The following is a 20,075-nucleotide window of genomic DNA, read 5'->3' on the forward strand; positions in this document are numbered from 1 at the left end:
TAAACAAAACAATTAAAATTAATACCTACTTATACTGTATCTAATAAATAGAAATGTGTAGAAAAATAATTATGTATTCTTTTTCGTTCTATATACAGTTTTTATATTTGAATGTGTTTCTAAATAGTCAATAAGTAATTCTAATAGAGCGATTGGTGTATTAGTAAACATTGCTATCAATTTTAAGAGAAACAGAAGTTACGTTACAGACGAAGCTTTATTAACATAATGATAGCGGTAATTATATTATAATATCATTTATTTGAAATTCAATTAGCGTTGTGGGAAAGTATGATAATCGAATTCTACCTATAATATAAACTTAATACAGTGCTTATTTAAGGCGGTTTGAATTTTATAAAATCGTGTAGGAAAGTTCATTATACGGTAAAGGGAAATGGCCTTGAACTTGTAACATCGAGCTACCGAATCTACACGGGTGAGACTGTTGGTTATAGCTATAATATAGTCAACATATTATTAAGATTAGTGAGACATTTAAATTGCACATCAAGAATAATTAATTAAGATTTGCGAAATTTACTACTTTTTTATTTTTCTATTACTTTAATATTTTTCTTATAAAGCAGACGTTTTCTAGCAAGTTAAAAACTAAACGGCCACTTTAAAACTTTCCCCTGTGTACCGGTAATGTTTATAATAGCGTATTTTCTTTAACAGAAAACTGCAATTTGCAACCGCAATAGCTGCATTTTCTCTTTCGCTTTTACCAAGATAATACCTGATATTAAAATTTTAATTTTACTAAAGTTATAATGTTTTAAGTTATAAATTAATAAGAATATCAGCTCGTGAAATCGACAGAAGGAGGCCTATGTCGAAAGAGAACTTGACCAACTGACTGCTGATAACTAGAATGCCATGTTAGTTAAAATGTATGTTATTACTTCTGTTAAAATTATCTAAATGTATTTGGTTAATAAACGCCTTTTGTTATTATAATTATTAAATTAATGATAAATTTAAGTATTTAGTGCCTAGGTCATTTCTCTAATTAATTTTATCGGAATCTTTTTAAAGTTGCATAATTTCAATACGATTTCGATTTCAATATTGATTCCTAGTAAATAAAACATTGGCGCTAAATTCTAATTCTTGAAGATTTATTTATCTGTTTCGTCATGATTTTAAAATTAAATAGGTTTTTTGTCAGTAACGCAAATTTTGGAGTCTAACTAAATGTTACGATATTTTCCTTCACCTTACGAGTGAAGGTTAATTAGGCACTTAAAAAGTAAAGTCCAATCACAGTCGTGATTCGAAAGCACGGCCTCAGGGTTGAGGCGCACGCTCAAGCGACTAAACCAACACTGCTCTTTATTTAGTTATGGTATTACTATTTCATTAAAAGCATTAAATGTACGGATTTTAAAAGATTGAAGGGTTTCGTTGTTACATAAAGTCGATCATTTCTAAGGAATTGTAATTTCGGCTAATAATTAACTAATTATTGCGGTAATCAAGGCAATCTCTATTAACATAGCTGTTACGTAGGTTAAGAACCTTTCCAGCCCCCAAACTCCAAAACAGAACATTGTTTCTTTCCCTTTTTGTCATAATTTTTTGAAGAAGGGCAAATGGAAAAAAATATAGTTATTGAAAGATCGATACACGATTTAAATAACTTAGCTCGATAGAAAAAATATCCAAACACAGCCAATTTTTGGGACTTTGAATTCATTTGATGACGAAAATGTATACAGAACATGATTTTGAAATTTACACGATATATTTTATCGCAAGGCAAGTAATACATTTCAGAAGAAAAAAAATATAAAATCACATTAATTTAATGTTTTACATATATAATTGTTATTACGGGCCGTCTCGGCGTTCCAGCTCTCCATTGCACACCGCAGTTCACCCTGGGACACTGACACAGCAATTCTTATTTTGAATTACAGGAGTCATAGATTTCCTAAACTTACCTTATCATTGTCTTTAGAACGATGTTGTCTATGAAATTATGTGACAGACATTTAGATGAGGTTTGCGTTTTACAATTCGAGGCCTAGTAGATCTAATGCTCTGCCGTATTTGATGGCAACACCTCGCAATACAGTTTTGCATAGTCAAGATCACGTAGGATTAGGATGTGACTGCTTCGATAATTTAAACGTAGGAAGACTCGAATAACTAGAAACAGTAGAACATATAGTATTTTTTTTATAAATGCATTTAAAAATAAGTGTTAATAGTATTGTCTTTTGTTAAAATAGCTTTTACACATTAAGAACGAAAAAGCATGCGAAACGTCGGAAAAAAATTAAAATTTAGAATTATGTAAATAACTAAGTATAAGTATTAGTAAATAATAAGTTTAATAGTAATAATAATACAAAGCTTTAATCCGTTCAAAAAGTGTTTTTCTTTAAAGTGTTAATATTACTTGTTCTAATTGAATTTTGGACTGTATATAAATTAAGTAAAATTATGCAACTGTTATGTTGATATATAATACTTTGTCGACATTATTTGTCTTAGCGATGGTGGAGTACAGGTAGGTAGGTAGGTAAGGTGGACTCATTTTCCTTACTTTGACTAGTTGGTGGAGTACAATAAACCCGGAAAATGGAAACCGGGGTGTAGTGTGCTCCAAGAACTTGGTTTGTTTGTACCTAGGGGATACTGTGACGGCGACGGTACAGATCCCCGTTATCAAAGACGTTGCGCCAACTGAATGCTGTCTCCACACTATCAACATATTTATATGTTCGCACAGTGGATTCGCAGTAGCGATATTGTAAATATATATTTAAAAAATTCACATAGCATTACATTTTTTTTTTTAATTTTTTTTTCGAAATTATCGTATTGGTATAGCCTGTAAGATATGTATTTCTGGAAATAAATAAATAATTTACAGACAAATTGTTATAAATTTACCGCTGCAAACTTTTCAATATAAGTCAGATATGTGGAAGGAAGGGGATCCTCTTCCACCGACACTAAAGAAGGATCTTTGACCAGTCCAATCACTGGCCCGAAGACTCCAGTTCTTAAGGTCCAGAACTTGTACTTTAGGGATAAATTAGTGCAGGGTATGACGTCATCGCTGTAGATTTATCGACTAATATTTAGAATATAAGGTACATCCCTAACGTATGATTACGTAAGCGATGCATCACTTATGCAACCGCATGCACCTCATTTGGCGGTCGTTAGCGCTGCCAGAACTAGACTGAAGTATACATATCTCGTATTTGAAAGAAACATTTTCATATTATGCAATTCAAAAGTGCTGTTCGAAATTCAAAATATCCTTATGCCTTTTACATAGTTATAGTTTAGAGAAAGGCAGTGCAGTGATAGGTGTAAAGATAGGTCTTGTCTATTGTCTATTATCACTGTTGTCTTTTGAATGAACTTCAAAAAAAGGTTCCAAAGAAGGTGAAGGTTTACAATCGACTGTTTTTTGTTATACTTTACTAATTAGAACTGTTTCGTTAACAATTTCCTAAAAAATTCTTTCTAAAACCTTTCATTTAAGTTTCTTAAGTAAACAATTCAATTCAAGTAAATTAATCATATGTATGTTATGTGAAAACAGCACGGGAATTTTGGAAAAGCTTAGGTAGGGCTTGGCACAACCCTTTTTTAGTTTTGGCCCTCAGATTTCAGTATCTGTTTCATGATCATTTGTTAATTTGTTTTGATCTATTAAGCAAGTATGTGATCAGCCTTCTGTGCCTGACGCACACCGTCGACTTTTTTGGGTCTAAGGCAAGCCCGTTTCCTCGGGATGTTTTCCTTCATAGAAAGAAAATCCATTGGTGCACAGCCGGGAATCGAACCTACGACCTCAGGGATGAGAGTCGCACGCCGAAGCCACTAGGCCAACAATACTCATCATGATAATTAAGACTACTCACTATTTGTTAAATTCTATACCTTGTATAGAATTCTCTCATCTTAAATGCATATAGTCTTCATATTGTATGCAGTCTTTAATATTATATAATGGTATTGTTTGCCAGATATAAAAGCATAAAAACCTTGAAGCTTTTCTGTTTTAATTCGAAGCTTACAAACTTTTTATAACGTAGATTGCTTGCCAAGGTATAATTTGAGCTATAATCCCATTTTTAACTCCAAGAACGAATTGTATGCGGCATTATGCAGCGTTTGTTGTGTCGCCAACTGGTTATTTTGCCTTTAACTTTTATTTTTATTAGCTGTCTCAGAGATGGCCTAGTAGCATAGAGCATGCGTTTGTAACGCTTCTGTGCAATTGTTGTTATATACACAGAAAACATTTGCTTGTTAACATCGTAAGGGGAACCGTCGAAACCCAAAAGTCGTCGATATGCTGTAAGTACAAGAAACTACGAGGCCAAGGGTTAGCTGGATTGTAAGCTATGAAAATTATAATAACTGCATGATGAGGGAACCGGAGGAACCCAAAAATTTACGACATGCGATAGGCACAAGAAGCCCAAAAGAAGAAAATGGTCGGAATCAAGGTTACTGGAGTAATAGATATAAAAATTATAACTTACATGAAACTTATAGAAGCAACTTAAAATATGTTCAAAAAACATAATACACGTTTAACCAATCACGAGTTGTAATAACTACAAGTTTGTAAAAATCTGGTTTTTTGGTAAAAGGAATCGGTAATTTGAACAAGGTCTATCCAGTGCTATCTTCAGTTCTACTTTCACTGTGCCTTCGACTTTGTGTAGGCTCGGCTCACGGCTCATCTGATGTTATGTCCCATAGACACTTTCATGCCAGAGGGCTCACAAGTGCTTTGCCGATCTTCCAAGATTACGCTCTTTTCTCGACAATGACCAATTAGTTCGGTAATACTTCAGTGAGCAGCTGAGGTGATACGGGGAGAATTTCATATTCTGCCTCGACCTCTGATGATGAAACCCACCTGCAGCTATTAATCCGAACAACTCCTTTGAAGACTCTCTGTGGTAAGTGTGCTAGAAGAGAGACCCCACGCATCGCCAAGGAATCGCTCAAAAGTGACTTGTCGTCGGTTTATCATTTCCAATTTGACAATGTTGTGTTGTCTCTGGATTTCGGATAATTTATATAAGAACGAACTTATATTCGAAATAAAACAGCATTATACGCTGAATCGTTTTGGTATAGATCGTTATTCTAAGATAAGCTGCTAAAATGATATAAAAATAAAGTTGTTACTTCAACTTTCCTACAGTATTTATGTTTATAAAACACAACCTAATATGATACAAATGTGTATCGTGTATCGAATAATTGCGTCCTTGAATGAACAAATACAGGAGCGGAGCTAAAAACGACAAACTGCTAATTAATGACGTGTTCTGTGCCGTACAAAGTAAAAATTGGAATGAAAGTCTCAAGGCTTTATTTCAAAATGTTACTTTACACTACATATGTCTGTGCTGAATAACATTCTTAAGAAATATAATTTTTAAAAACCGAAACATCAACAACCAATCACAATCCAGCGTCTAATCATGGACACGAGATCCACATGTTCGACCAATCACATACAAACGTAACGCGCGGAACATTTACTAGGACATTCTTTGTCCCACTGCTAGACATTTGCTTTTAGTCCATTTTAATTAGATTATTACTTATCTATATTATAAATATACGTAGTAAAATTGTTAAAATACTATATAAATTTACTGTTTTATTACTAATCTAATTTATTATAAATCTTTTTAATAAATGACGTAAGCTGAAGCAACGGGAGGGTGAATTTTAAACAGAGCAAGGACTTTACAACACTCTTTCATGTCGCTCATACATATTCATTTCTCAGATTACAATATATAATTATTATAATTTTGACTTTTAGATATGCAAATAAAAACAATAAAATATTTTTTATTAAATTTTTAAATGATATTTTGATGTAACAGGTCAGAACGACACTTTATTCGGGTCTTAGTAATAGATGATGACGAAGCTAGCAATTTCTTTGAATTTTAAATCTTAAAAGTGAACTTTTAGGCGACAACAAAAAACTATTACTATTTCAATTATTATTCTTTATTTTTTTGACTACGCAGTAAAACGGTTTTTAGTAAATTTAGACGTCAATTTAAAAAAGGCTTACATTTAAAACTATATAGATAGGTTTCAGATAAGTCCATTTTCTTGCTATTATTACTATGAACCATTCTTTCGAAGTCTTCAAAAGTAACAATAGAAATTGACGCCTCCTGCCGGTGTCTCGGACACGCTCCGCTTACCACCCCAAGATAGAACCTTTATCATTACATCGCATTTCCGCCGATTATATTCGCTGCGAAAGAGTTACTGCTGACCCCAAGTCATGGAAAAGATGCCGTGAAATTGGTTGACCGAAGAACTCAGCCGAGGTGACCGTTATTGTTAAGGAATAATTTGAATTGATAGGATTCTGATATTTATTAAATGTATAACAAGTGTAACAACTAAGAGTTGTTCACTAAGATATAATTCATTAAGTAAATAGAAGACTTAAATAAGATATAACTTAATATACTATAATGGCATGTACAGACTTACAACCAATATTCAATCCAGTTTGACATCGATCTTTTTTGTTTATCAATTGACTCTGTGAGACGCTCTCACTCACATCCGGCTATTTCGGTTAGAATAGTTATAATCTATAGGTGGAGATTTGTAATAAGTACCCTAAAATACTCCAACTTTGCCACCAGGGAAAACTTTGCCCAAAATACAATTTCTAAGGAAATCATCTCATGTCAAAAAAAGTATCAAACTTATGACAACATTGATAATATTGACAGAAAATAAAATATACATGTGGCAACATAGAATAACACGTGTGCTTTCAACTAGACTCGGTTACCTGTCGGCACTTGTTAAAGACGGGGTGTGTTTTTGCGGCCAAATTTCCGTGGATATTTGGAAGTGGATTGTGCGTCATGGCGAAAACACCGATACGTTTTATGGATTGTTTGACATGTAAAACAATTTGATGAGTATTTTGATGTAAGTTTCCTTGCTGTAACTCATGCTTTACAAAAGTTATGATAGCGGGCAAAGTTACTAAGTAATGTGCAGCAGTATCATTGTCAAAATTGCCCGCCGTCAAAAAACATCCAGGATTGTCAATTTAGTTTCATTTTATATGACTGCCAAAAAATTAGAGTAATGTTTTCAGAGTTTATGTCTGTATGTTGTATTTTATATTTCACCAGTCATCCACATAATATATTATATATAAATAAAATAAATAAATATTATTATGTAGGTATGATGTATCGTTGGAATCCTTACATCATCTAAATTCTCTACAAAACACAGTGTAAAATACTTTGTAGGTAACGTTCTTTCGAATAATGGTGTACACTACTCCTACAGCATTTTTTTTACGAAAAGTTAAAAAAGGAATGACCTTTTCTATCCAACAGTTGATGACATTTGCACCATAAAACATTTAGAAGATATTATAACAGTTTTACCCGAGCCAACTATAACTCGACGTGGTTAAATATTATATCACGTGGACTTTTTTGGAATAAAATTATTATGTTAAATGACTGAAGTGATATCTTAATGACTGTACTGTTCAAAGAATATTTTTAATAATAACATAAAAATAACTGAGAAAAAAAATTGAAAATGCTCATTTCACCTACTCATAAAATTGTTATTTTTTTAAATTAACGTACGACACAAAAGGAAAGGTACGCCTTGAACTTTTGAGGTGTACATCTCTAAGTTTATGTTTTGTTATAAGCACTTGTTTAATTTATTTTCAGATTTTTTTAATGTTGATTTTTGTCTTTTGAAAAAAAATCGCAACTGTAACTATTTTACAATAACAATTTAAGTCTTTAATAAAAAGAATTTTTTTTTTTAAATTATATTACTTTCCTCTACTTATGTAGGTATTTTCTTATTCGCTCAAATATTACAACCCTAGCACATTTAAATCATTACAAACCGTTTGTATGGAGAAGTGAAAATATATCAGGGTAACATTGCCCACTAATTTTAGTAGAAAAATATATATGATTTCGAGTAAATCTTTTGATAGAACGCTTTCATTGCCAAAATGCTTTTACTAGTTCTTTTGGTCTCCAAATAAAGCTATAGTTTCGCTACAAATCATCATGGGCAATGTTGGCTAAAAGTCCAGATAACTTTGCCCGTCTCAAAAATTGTTCATAAAATGGGGAAAACAATGACTAATGTGACATTTTTACAAATCAATGCATCTTTATGATCTTAGTATTGCCACAGATAAAAAATATGTTGGCGGCAACATACAAAAATCTTGAAATATTTAAGTTTATTTTAAAAATGTGGGCAACGTTGGCATGTTTTACGGTACTTATTTTCTTTTATTGTAACCATAATTTACATTTTGTTAAAATACTGTAAATCTTACTAAAATGTAAAAAATAAATAAATGAAATTAAATAACCGTAGCTTTATGAGCTATTACTTACTGCCGTTTACCTCCTAGAATAGGTCGTTAACTAATTGGGTAATATTTAGCCGATTTGCATTGTCCTTTTGTGTAATTATAATTGTTCATCCCTAATTATACGTAACATACGCAATGGACAAATCGATAAGTTTAAATTAAATTACTAAAACAAATATTCAAATCTTTGTTATTCAAACATTGGTTAATCTAGAATGATTATTATTATCCTACTAAATTCCAAACCAAAAAGCTTCAAACGTAATGTCAAATTAGTATCCGTTATATATTACGCAGCAATATCAAACTGTCAGTTATATTTGCTTACCTGAGTAAAATATGCCGGTAGTACCGCCCTCTGGTCATCTAATCGCGAACATTGTACACGTTCAAGTAGTTCAAAGAGTTCGTGTTGGGCTCGAGCGCCGCCAGATGTCGCTGTAGAACTCCATGGCGCCGACACGTGCTGCCGCCTGATGGAAAGCAAAGGTATTATATATATATATATAGTACTTAATCTTTTCACTAGATGGCGCACAAAACAACCCGGAATTTTTAAAAAGTTTTATTATTCGTAATTACAAAATAGAAGAAAAGATGGCGCTGGTGTAAAAATTGAATTTTCAGTAGTAATAAATAATAAGTCCATTACTTTATTTTATTTTAATTACCATTAGTCAGTACTTTATCTATTTATCTATTCAACATTTAATACTAACGAACACAGGAAATTAACGGTTAAATGTTGTCATAATGTATGCTAATTTATTAAAAATAATTGCCGGCACGAGTCCAGTGTAATTAAGGAGTTAAAGGTTGTTGATGAGGGCATTATCATGAACAAGTTTTTTTTTAAAAAACAGCCCATCTGTTCTACTCAAAGAATGGCGTAAATTATATTGACAACTCTACAGTGCCTCTGTGATTTATGAGTCAATTAACTGACCATTCAGTGACCCCTTTTATAACGTACGCCCAGTTATAAACGAACTAATGGTTTTCCAAATTAAAACTCTCCCCTTAGTCAAATAGTTGCAAAAACCAGTTTGTCTCAATTAAGAATTGTTTGTTTTTCGGATCACTTTAAATTCAAAAGCGCATTCTATTGTAAAGAGTTGTAATTGGATAGCAGATGTTTATAATTATAAACAAACAATGTAAACAAGCGGTCATAAGCGCCTTAACAGTCTAACAATTTTCATTTAGTTATTAAAATCTTCGAAGGAAATTAAAATGTGGATTTTCGTAATGTTGTCAATTTCAGTTAGCTATAAAAAAATATTTGTTTGACATCCATTGAAATTAAAAAAAAATACACAAAAGTAACGGAAATACTTGTTTAAATATAAGCTTGCATTGACCTTTTTAGTCTGTTAATTATTAATTCCGATAATCAGTCTGGTTTGGTTCCCGCGGATATCGCCAGGAAACAATTCGTCATGTCTTTAACTCAGACGAAATAAAAATAAAATGAGAGCAATTTATCATTGTTCGTAGTAATGAAGAATTTGAATATTTTATAAATTTTACGATTTATTTGTTCTAATATTTTTAGTTGCAACTAATTCTTACTGTATATTATCTTATTTAGAATAAGCGTTTATTTAGTCATAGTTCGCAATTATTTAATGTCGATTCTACAAAGTTTATTTAAGCAAAATAGTTTTGATATATTTCTTTGCTAAAGGGCGCGCAATTTCTATAGTCATATTACAGTTGTACTAATCTGTGGCCGCGCCCACTTTTGGCGCCAATCATTACTTACGTAAGTAATGCCACATTTTATGGTTTTAGTTAATCGTGTTATTGGTTATAATTTGTTAGTTCATACTTGTAAAGGTATTTTTAATCATGAGTGCGTTTTGTTTACTTATACGAGTGCATCAGCGACCTAATTAATGCTATTAACATGTGTTATGAAGATGGAGGAAATAAAAATATGTGAAAAATAAATTGCAAGAATGGCAACATGTGTTTACAGTGGGAGGTCATTTAATAAAATTTTCATCTTTGGTCCGCCATTGCAGATTTCAATACAACTTTTTAAAAGTGTAAACTCCATATAACGACCCATAAAGCGTTGAAATCAATTGGCTTTGGTTGGTTTAGCTTGCCCTCCATACAATGATAAACTTTACATAGCATTACAGCCACTCACAATAATGTCAAAAATTGAGTAATAAAAGTACTTTTTTAGTTGCTAAAATTACTAAAAAGGCACGTACACGCTTTTGTCGCCTTATTATCCTAGCCCGCAAAAACCTTGACTGTCGGCATCAAGCTTACGAACTTTCATAGAAATTCGTTCTTTCGTTTACACATTGGGATTGCTTGCACGTGTAGACTGTTGTTGACCATGACTAAAGTAGGAGTCATGGATTATCTATACGTTTTTCTTCTCTCCATTTGGCGACAGCTCTCTACAACGCAATAAAAGTCCCAGTACGTCTTCAGTATTGCGCCCATCCAGTATTTATGTATGGTTTTTATGATATTAATTATATAATACATATATATATTCTATGTAAAACAATCATTTTAATCGTTATTATAGATAGATAGATAAAAAGCTGTTCACTAGTTCGAAATATCGAAAAATAAGATGGAACGAAGTGCAAACTTTCATCCTGTCGCGTTGCGCGCTTAGTCTCCGAAAATATGGAAATTTTTAAAAGTTCGAAGTCGCAAAAGAAATATTGAATATTCTCTGTTATGATATATAAATTATCTATAATTAAGTTGTAAATGTATAACGATTACTTTAAAATTTTGAATAATTGTTACGATAATTGTTAGTTGGAAATAAATATTTCTCCTATTTGAGCCTTTAATCGTGATAAAATAGTAAATAAAACCACAATAATTCTAACGTTCAATAAACCTAAATAATTACAGGGGTTATATTTATCTGATGCTTTTTAGATTCTCTTAATAGATTGAATCAGATATAAATCGATTAATAAATACTTAAAAAAACTAACGTTGTTTATATATTTTCTGATTCTAAAATTCTCTTTAAATTTGATTTCAGGAAGCTAGACGACGAAATACGTATATTTCATTAACTCAACTTGCAGTCTGTAGACATTTTTTCAGCATCCCCTATCCTTCAGGCTGTCGGGGTCCTTTGTGACGTTTATACCAGACACCCTTTATAAAGAGCTTTGTACCTGTGTACATAGACAACACTCATGTTGTTGCGTGTTCTGTGCAATTTTATATACAACCGTTTTATTAAAACAAATGAGAGAAATGCAACGAAATATAAATAGACATTACTGGAATGTTTGGAAATTACGGGGAATTATTATAATAACCAGACTTAGGTTCACGGCAAAACATCCCGATCGCAGTGAGTCATAATAATTGGTAACGCAAATAAATAAGGAAAACGTAATACTGTCCTTAATTAATCTTTATTATTACATTACCTTATAATAATTTTCTTAATTCTGTGATACATGACAATTTACACGAAAACTTTCTACTAACTTATTGGATTGAAAAGCTGTCATTGCAATTCACAATTCTGGAGGACATAAAATCTACGTTTGCGTCTTATATATTTTCTTTATAGCTATACGAAGGTTTAACATTACAATCTAAATTGATGAACTATGCCCAATCAAAAATATACATATACATATAAGATAGTATCATTATTTAGTTTTGTACGATTTTAGTTAACCTAACTAACTATAATATAAAGCCTATATATAAAATAAATAATATAGCCTATGTTATTTTATCAGCCTGCGCTCTGTAATTACGATTTGTAACAAATATACGCCTAATAAGACATATTATACCAACCGCGCTGTCTTAGAAATGGCGACATCTGTATTATAAAGAAATCGCTGAACTGCGGATTTTTTTATGTTGGCTACACTGAATAAGACGCGTTACTAGGTTAATACGTTAAGTAATAAAAATACTTAAAGATCGTAAAGTAAAAAAAATCTTCAATTACATCTTGAACTGTGACTCAGGAATAGCTTTTAGTTTAGATGTTAATTTAGTTATGCAAATTGCCATTACTATATAGTTTCTCCTTTCTCCTTTTATTGCCTGGACGATATCCTTAGTTAGCGATAAGACCGCCAGTTGCCTCCTTAATAATTAATTATAAAAAAATTGTATGTAAGGAAGTTTCAATAAAGCAAAATTGCTAATAACTTATATTGTCGATTTCTATAGATTTTTGTATTTGTAATAATCTTTTAGATGTAATATGATAAGTAAAGCATCATCTCTAAATTTGTCTCAAGTACTACAGCCTTCGAGACTCATTGTTAAAATTAACTGTATTAAAGTTGGGAACAGTGTTTAGTGTTCACTAATTACTCGGATAAAGCTCGGTTACAACATTAGTTTGTTACAATATATTGCTGTTAATATACTTATAATTGTCTTATCTATTTATATATGGGAGTTTACGTTACTCCTACTGAATAACACTTCTCAATTAGTTTAATTTTATAGTTACATTTAAGTCACGAATTTTAGAAACGTATACATTTTTGACGTTTTAATCTACAACGAAGCTATTAGCGAGCAGTAGCCTAGTGGCTAGAGATCGCGCCTGTCAACTCTGAGGTAAACCGTCGAACCAAGGCTGTGTTCCAATGGATTTTTCTTTTATGTCCGCAATTAGCACTCGCTTGTACGGTAAAGGAAATGCCGGTTTGCCTTAAATTCCAAAATCGACGGCTTGTTTTAGGTACCTGATCTGATCATCTACATGCCTATTGGAAAAATTACAGAAACAAATACAGAAATCTGCAGCAGACCTAAAAAGTTATAGCGCCATTGATGATTACGAAGTTGAGTAAACAATTTAACAATTACTATCTGACCGATCTTTCAACAAGCTTTTTTTGAACTCAAGTATTGTCTTTTGTTGACATAGCTTTTACACATTGAGAAAACACTTTTTAAACGGATTGAATCGAAATAAATAGAAATCGAATAAAGGATATCGTGAGTCATTTTTGCAAAAACCCGCCATCTTTTAGTCTATAGGGGAAATAAATACAGATAACACAACTTTCTCTACAGCTGTGATACTTTTGACATTCAACACCTTTTGTCTTCAATCACCGTGACCACGCACGCTGAAAAGCACGCGAAACGTCAAAAATTTTGAATTTTAAATTATGTAAATAATTATAAGTTTATAATAGTAATCCATAGCTACGGATTGAAGCGTTGTCTTAAAAAGTATTTACTTTTTTGAACTTGTCTTAACGTTTTATGCTAAAGCTAAAGTTATCTATCGTTCACCATTGCGTATTGTCAATCAGAAATATACAAAACTTCCCATATTTAATTTGTAATCGCCTAAAATATGAAATCTAAAAAATCTTTTTATCGCTGTGACAGTCGACACTTAAATTAGAACAGTGATTTTGTTGTTATAAGTAACGCGTTTGTTTTTTCTCATGTAACACGGGGCAAACGGGCAGGAGGCTGATAATGTAAAACCGCCGCTCATTTCCAGACGGCTCGCTAGTGCGTTGCCGGCCTTTTAAGAATTGGTAGGCTTTTCTGTTAAGGAACTCGATATTTGTCTCATTTATTTGTTTAATAGCCTCATTTTGTACTATATGTACTTGATATATGTTTTGATCCATAAATAACCTGCAAACAAGTGTTCATTGCCGTAGCACTTTATCAAATTGCGATCAGATAATTACAAAGGATAACATCGGAGCATGTCAGAGATGCCGTTCTAACAAATTGACGGTAATTTATCAATACCTATCTAATTTAGAAAATATACTTTTAAAGTTATTTAATTTTTAAGAGTGATAACCGCACTGCATTTGGCGTTGTGAATGTATTTTTTGTCACTTTTTTTAGAAGCATAAAAATTCTCGAAAGTTGAAAGTCTATATTTTTTTATATGCTGTTACATACGGGATTACTCCTAAACCACAGACTTCACATAAACTCAGCCATACCAACTAGACCTAGAAACATAGTATTGCAGATGAGGGGACGAGAGAAACATATAGCGAGGTAAATCGTTAACTTTGGTGTCCCTCTATTGCATCAAGGGGACATAGGACATAGATACAAGTGGCACGAACTATAACCTCCTATGTCACATTGGAAGTCGTACATAGACATCCTAAGCACTTAGTCTCGACTGTCAATCTAACCATATAAGCGTAGCTATTTAATGTGTTTCGTAATAACTCTGTTGGGTATTTGTTAAGTAAATCGTAACAAAATTGATTGATTGAAAATTCAAAAATTTTAAATCGTTTATTATATAATATGGGTAACACAATGTACACTTATGAACGTCAATAAAGAAATACATATTAAATGCTAAATGCTTCTAATTTAACATTTACTGCCAGTTCTCAAATCAAGAGAAAATCTGGCAATAAACTCTCCGCAACTCTTTAAAGTACGTACATAAATGCGGCAGTATATCAACTAAATCTGAAGTAAATGTCAAATATGATTAATTAAATCCCTAATAAATGGTTAAGTGTCAGTCCTTGCAACCAGGTTTAAGTTTGATTGAAGTGGCCTGTCTGTTTTTTCACAAAGTTTTGATGTTATTCCAACTATTTATATGTTTATTTAAGAAACGTTTCAAGCACCGAATAACTGTAGTTTCTCACGTTTTCTAAGTGGTGAATAACGTTCTAAGTGGATTGAAATCTACAAAACCCTGCGAGGTACTTCAAAGAAATTTATGATAGTCGTGACCTATACTGAACATAAGTCAGTTGTCAGTAATAAATTAATATTCTATTACATCTTTAGAAGAGCTAATTGGTTGATTTTGACTTCGTAGAAAGAAATGATAATTATGGTAGGTGCTGCTCTTCCTCGGAATTAAATGGACTCCTTGACCAGTCTAACCAGTTGCTGGCCTGCCCCAGTGGCTAAGGTCGAGAAATACCCTTAGTAATAGGTATTCCAACCACCTTCGTTAGTGGGATTCAGCATATGACGTCGTAGTGTGACGGTCTTATAAAGATAATTAAAAATGTAAGGGTTGTGTGCCGCGTAACTTATATTCCATTTTTCATTCCATTTCGTACTTTGACTATAATATAAACATAACTAATGAAATTAGTTTTCATCGTTATATATCAGCATATATATAATCGGCGGAAATTTGTATCACATTTACAGTATAACCCTACTGAATACAATAGATTGTATCCGTTACAGATTGATCCGTTAGAGAAGATATGGTTTGTATTAATGGATTTCTAACAAACTTAGAAAATATTATAATAGAGATCTTGAGATATGTATAATAAAAATAAATTTACTTAGAATATGAAAAAATAATATGACATTATTATAATTTATTGAGGTTAAATTAATTAAACCACCGACCACCCGCAGTTTTATAACAATGTCGTTGACAGGTGCTTTTATGATAATTTATTCGAATTTTTGTTTGGTTACAACAACTATGTAATTTCTACTTTTGTATAATTCATCATAAATCAATCTTGTTACATTTATTATCATTAAATCGTTTCTTGTTTTGCTCAATTTTTTTATATTCATTTTGTACGAAATTGTTCTACTATTTATTGCGTCAGTGATGTTTTCTTGTGTCGTATTTCTTTTTCACTGAATATAGGATAACGAATGTAGAATACAAATTACTAATTTTAAATCTATTTACATTGAAATCTGTGTTCGACCCTGGATGAAACAATATTTCGAGGATTACATATTAAAGACATTTTCGAAATTGAGCATTCATCAAATTATATAAATTTAAAACTGTATTTAGACATGTTTTCAACTTTAACGGATATAGACCTCAATTATATTATATATGTATTTACATAATTCAACTTCTAATTTGATCCGTTAAAATTGCAGCATTTTAATAGTTTTGCTACTATCTAATTGTTACAGTATCCTGCAGACCACAACGCACCTAGAATTTTAAATGCATGCGGTGTATAATTTGACTACAATATATAATGCTAATTATCACAGATAATTCAAAACAATCTGCATTATTATAACACAAACTGAAATTATAATAATGCCTTCGTGAGGCCCCTTAAAATAAAATTTCCGTTAGAAATCTATACCAAAGATGTGTTTTGCTAATATATCCCTAGTTCAGCGTTGAGGGTGTAAAATTAGCATATATAGTATTATTATGCCATTTATAATATTTATGAATAGTTAAATGCAGGTGTCATAACGGTTCAGAAGTAATTGTTGGTTATTATGTAATGAACGGTGTAAATGTTGTAATTACATAGAATTAAGCCCAAATTACATGGCTTAAGTGCGAAAGGTTAGAAAATTAGAGGGGTAGAGTAACTCCTTTATTTAAAGTAAATCAATCATATAACTCTGTTTTAACTACACAAACTTATCAATAGTTATATCTTTTTTAACACTTCGTGACATTATAATATAAAAATTAAACATAATTAAATGAAAAGGAGGGCAACTTGCGACCTAATCGCTTTCGAGCGATCACTTCCAGGCAACCACTGTGTGTAAAGAAAAAAAATGTATTAAATTACATAAGGTAGGCAAGAACTGCAAAAATACATATTGCATATAGTTAGTTATAAAGAAGAAACTAAACAGGAACAAAAAATAAACTAAACTGATACTGGATACATGAAAAACAATAAGTAAAAAGTACACATAAATCAAGATAATCTAATTCAAGATTACGTTAAGTATAGAGGTTTTTGACTGCTCCAACGAATCGATTTTAATTTGTTGCATGATACCAAGCAGTGCAGCGTTGGCCTAGTGACTTTAGCGTGCACTTTCATCCCTGAGACCGTAGGTCTATCCCCGGCTGTACACCTTGGACTTTCTTTCTATGTGCACATTTAACATTCGCTCGGACGTTGAAGGACAACATTGTGAGGATCTTGTCTTAAACCCAAATTAGATCAAAATATAAACACGAAACAGTTACATAAATCTGAGGCCCAGACCTAAAAAGGTTCTAGCGAACTGATTTATTGTCTTTTTATAATGATAATAAAACGTGCATTAAAAGGATTTATTTTATGAAAACATTTATAATAGTATATTTGAAAAATATAATAGATGCAAGCATCCATTTTCGCAGATATTTTGTTTAGCAAAACTCATCGTACTAAAAATAGTTTTGCGTGTAACAGTCAGGGCCACTGTAAGATACAAATATTTTAAGCATAGCCTAGCGTGCATAAAGCTCATGGTTGAGAACTTCAGGACTGTTATAAAGTTCTTAAGAATAACCACTTCTCAAGTAGTATAAAATAAATGGGGTCATCAATGGCTGTATAGGTACATATAGTCGTTATATTTATACAAGTTTTACCATTAGTAGCAACTGCTATGTAAAAAGAAAAAGATTAGGGCTTATTAATGACTCATTATGAATTCAAGGCTGCGGATAAATTAAACCGTTTCTAAGTCTAGATTAGTTTTTAGGCACTTTAGGTTTTAATTATACAATCAAGTTGTAGTAGACCATTTGACTTGGTACCTATTGTAAATACCTACCTAGACTATAATAAGTACCTACATATATCTAATGTATTTATACAGAATAAGGTATATGAATATATTAGACAAAAACTATAGCAAGATTTGAAACTAAAGTAGCAATGGTTATGTAACACGGTACCTAGACCTGCTGTCTAGGTACATTGAAGATAAAACAATGAAAGGGAAAAGAATGGTGGGCAGGCCAAGAATGGGCTAATGACTTGATACAAATAACAGGAAAAGACTGAAATACTATTGGCAAAGATCTGGAAAGGGACGGAGGCGTTCAAGAGGGGTCCATATCCACAGGGCCATAACTAATATTAATAAAATTTGAAGTGGAATTTAAGAAAAAAAAAGCCTCATTATTAATACATCTAAAGACTGGTCTTGGGTTAGATTAATAGGCATATAAGGCTTCATATGACGATCAGTTAAGCAGACCCAACCAGGGTAAGAAATTTTCATGAAAATGAGACTCATGCCGCTTCCAATTTCATGTATGTTCATGCCCAACTTACACTATGCGTGATAACGATTTTTCAACCGCGTCGAAAAAAGTTAACGAATACTTTTTCGTAAATATTTTTTTACGACTGATGCTTTTATATGACTTTCAATAACGTTGTCTTGTTCTTAAGCGCTACGAATAGACATCAACTAACCTACGATATTTACAGGCAAATGTAAATAGCGTAATATATATCGATGTTTAGTGCGAGTCGTAATTTACATTATCGTAGTGAAACTAATTGTGCGGAGGAAATAATTTAGATTATTTTATGGTTTCTACGTTATATAATTGTAGGTATATAGTAAGGATGTTTTGATTATACATTTACTTGCATTCAGACAGTGTTCGTGAGAAAATATATCCTGGGACATAATACAACTATATATGAAGTCTTTGTTACAGTAGTTTTTAGGTAAATATCAAGAAATACTAAGAATATTGTTTACGGTAACTATACTGACAACGTTAAAAAAAAATTAAACACACATCAATCACATGTCAATTGTCACCCGTCAACTGTCATGCCAAGAAAATTGAAGTGTAATTTCGAATTACGACCTTATCGCTGAAACCACACTTATTTCTAAGCCTGCGATAAACATTTATTAGAATGCAACAAGAATATTAATTGCTATTCTCAATTATACCGAGAATTATATCATTGTTTTACAAACTTGGTTATAGACTTAAAGCACGTTTCTTTGAAATACTTGCGATAGATAACAAGTGGTCCATCTATCATGATTAAATATCTCAAATAACGGGAGCCGAACTCGTTCAAAGTATTGAAAATCCTTTATTGGCGTATCTGTATTATTTATTGCTTGACTATAATATATCGTTTAATAGGTATTTCGATGAGGAAAATATTCAAACTGAAGCTCCGTATTCCCGACAGAGTGTTCGTAGCATAAGAATTTAAACACAATTTACTGTCCGCATAGTCTTAAAGCGTTCGCCGAATTAAGAACTTCCTTCTTTGAATACTAAGCGTAATGAAATCAGTTCCATTTTCTATCTATATAGTATCTTGTAGATGCAAAATGTAAGCAAGCCTGATATCAGTAATGATTCTAGGATCTTGCTCTTAGAAAAGTCGCATCATAAAATATACTTTACTAGATGCGTATAATACACGAACGCACACATAGTATACACACGGATATTATTACTATATAAGATACGGAACAGCTGGGCACTGTACCCCTGGTCCAAGCTATTTGTATTTACTTTGTTACTATATATAAAATAAACAATATTGAATTATATTTTATAAAGTGCAAGTGACAGGTTACTGCTGGATTAATAATTTGATCACGTTAACATTGAAATTCCAGTTTCCAGCGTGAGTCTATATCGTATAGACAGATCAATCTAAATAAGCCAATTATGTAGAAGCGTCAAAGTAATAAAGCCATTATTCATACATACATGAGTTTCTTCATATATCTTCGTCTCGCAGTAAGCAATGTATATGTTTCTTTATGGCCGCCCGTCGGCAAATATTTCATCTTCCCTACTTTCGACTTCATTCGGCGATTCTCCGAACCAAACCCAGTATTATACAAAGCAATCGCGCTTCCAATGCCTATAATGAACAAATATACAATTGACGAGGGCTATATACAAGGCAACAAG

At 32.0% G+C, this 20,075-nt stretch overlaps 1 protein-coding gene across 3 annotated transcripts in view; it reads right to left on the reverse strand.

Annotated features, from left to right (window-relative positions):
* Nucleotides 1-20,075, reverse strand: part of LOC123713012 (rap1 GTPase-activating protein 1) — a 199,223-nt gene that overhangs the window by 72,835 nt on the left and 106,313 nt on the right. For 2 of the 3 annotated variants that reach the window (XM_045666476.1, XM_045666477.1), the window contains one exon: nt 8,748-8,892. In XM_045666476.1, coding sequence (XP_045522432.1) covers nt 8,748-8,892 — 145 coding nt within the window. Of the gene's footprint in view, nt 1-8,747; nt 8,893-19,868; nt 20,026-20,075 lie in introns of all 3 variants that reach the window. The other variant, XM_045666474.1, reaches the window with a different exon arrangement.

This window comes from Pieris brassicae, chromosome 8, assembly GCF_905147105.1.
Source record: "Pieris brassicae chromosome 8, ilPieBrab1.1, whole genome shotgun sequence".
Lineage (NCBI taxonomy): Eukaryota > Metazoa > Arthropoda > Insecta > Lepidoptera > Pieridae > Pieris > Pieris brassicae.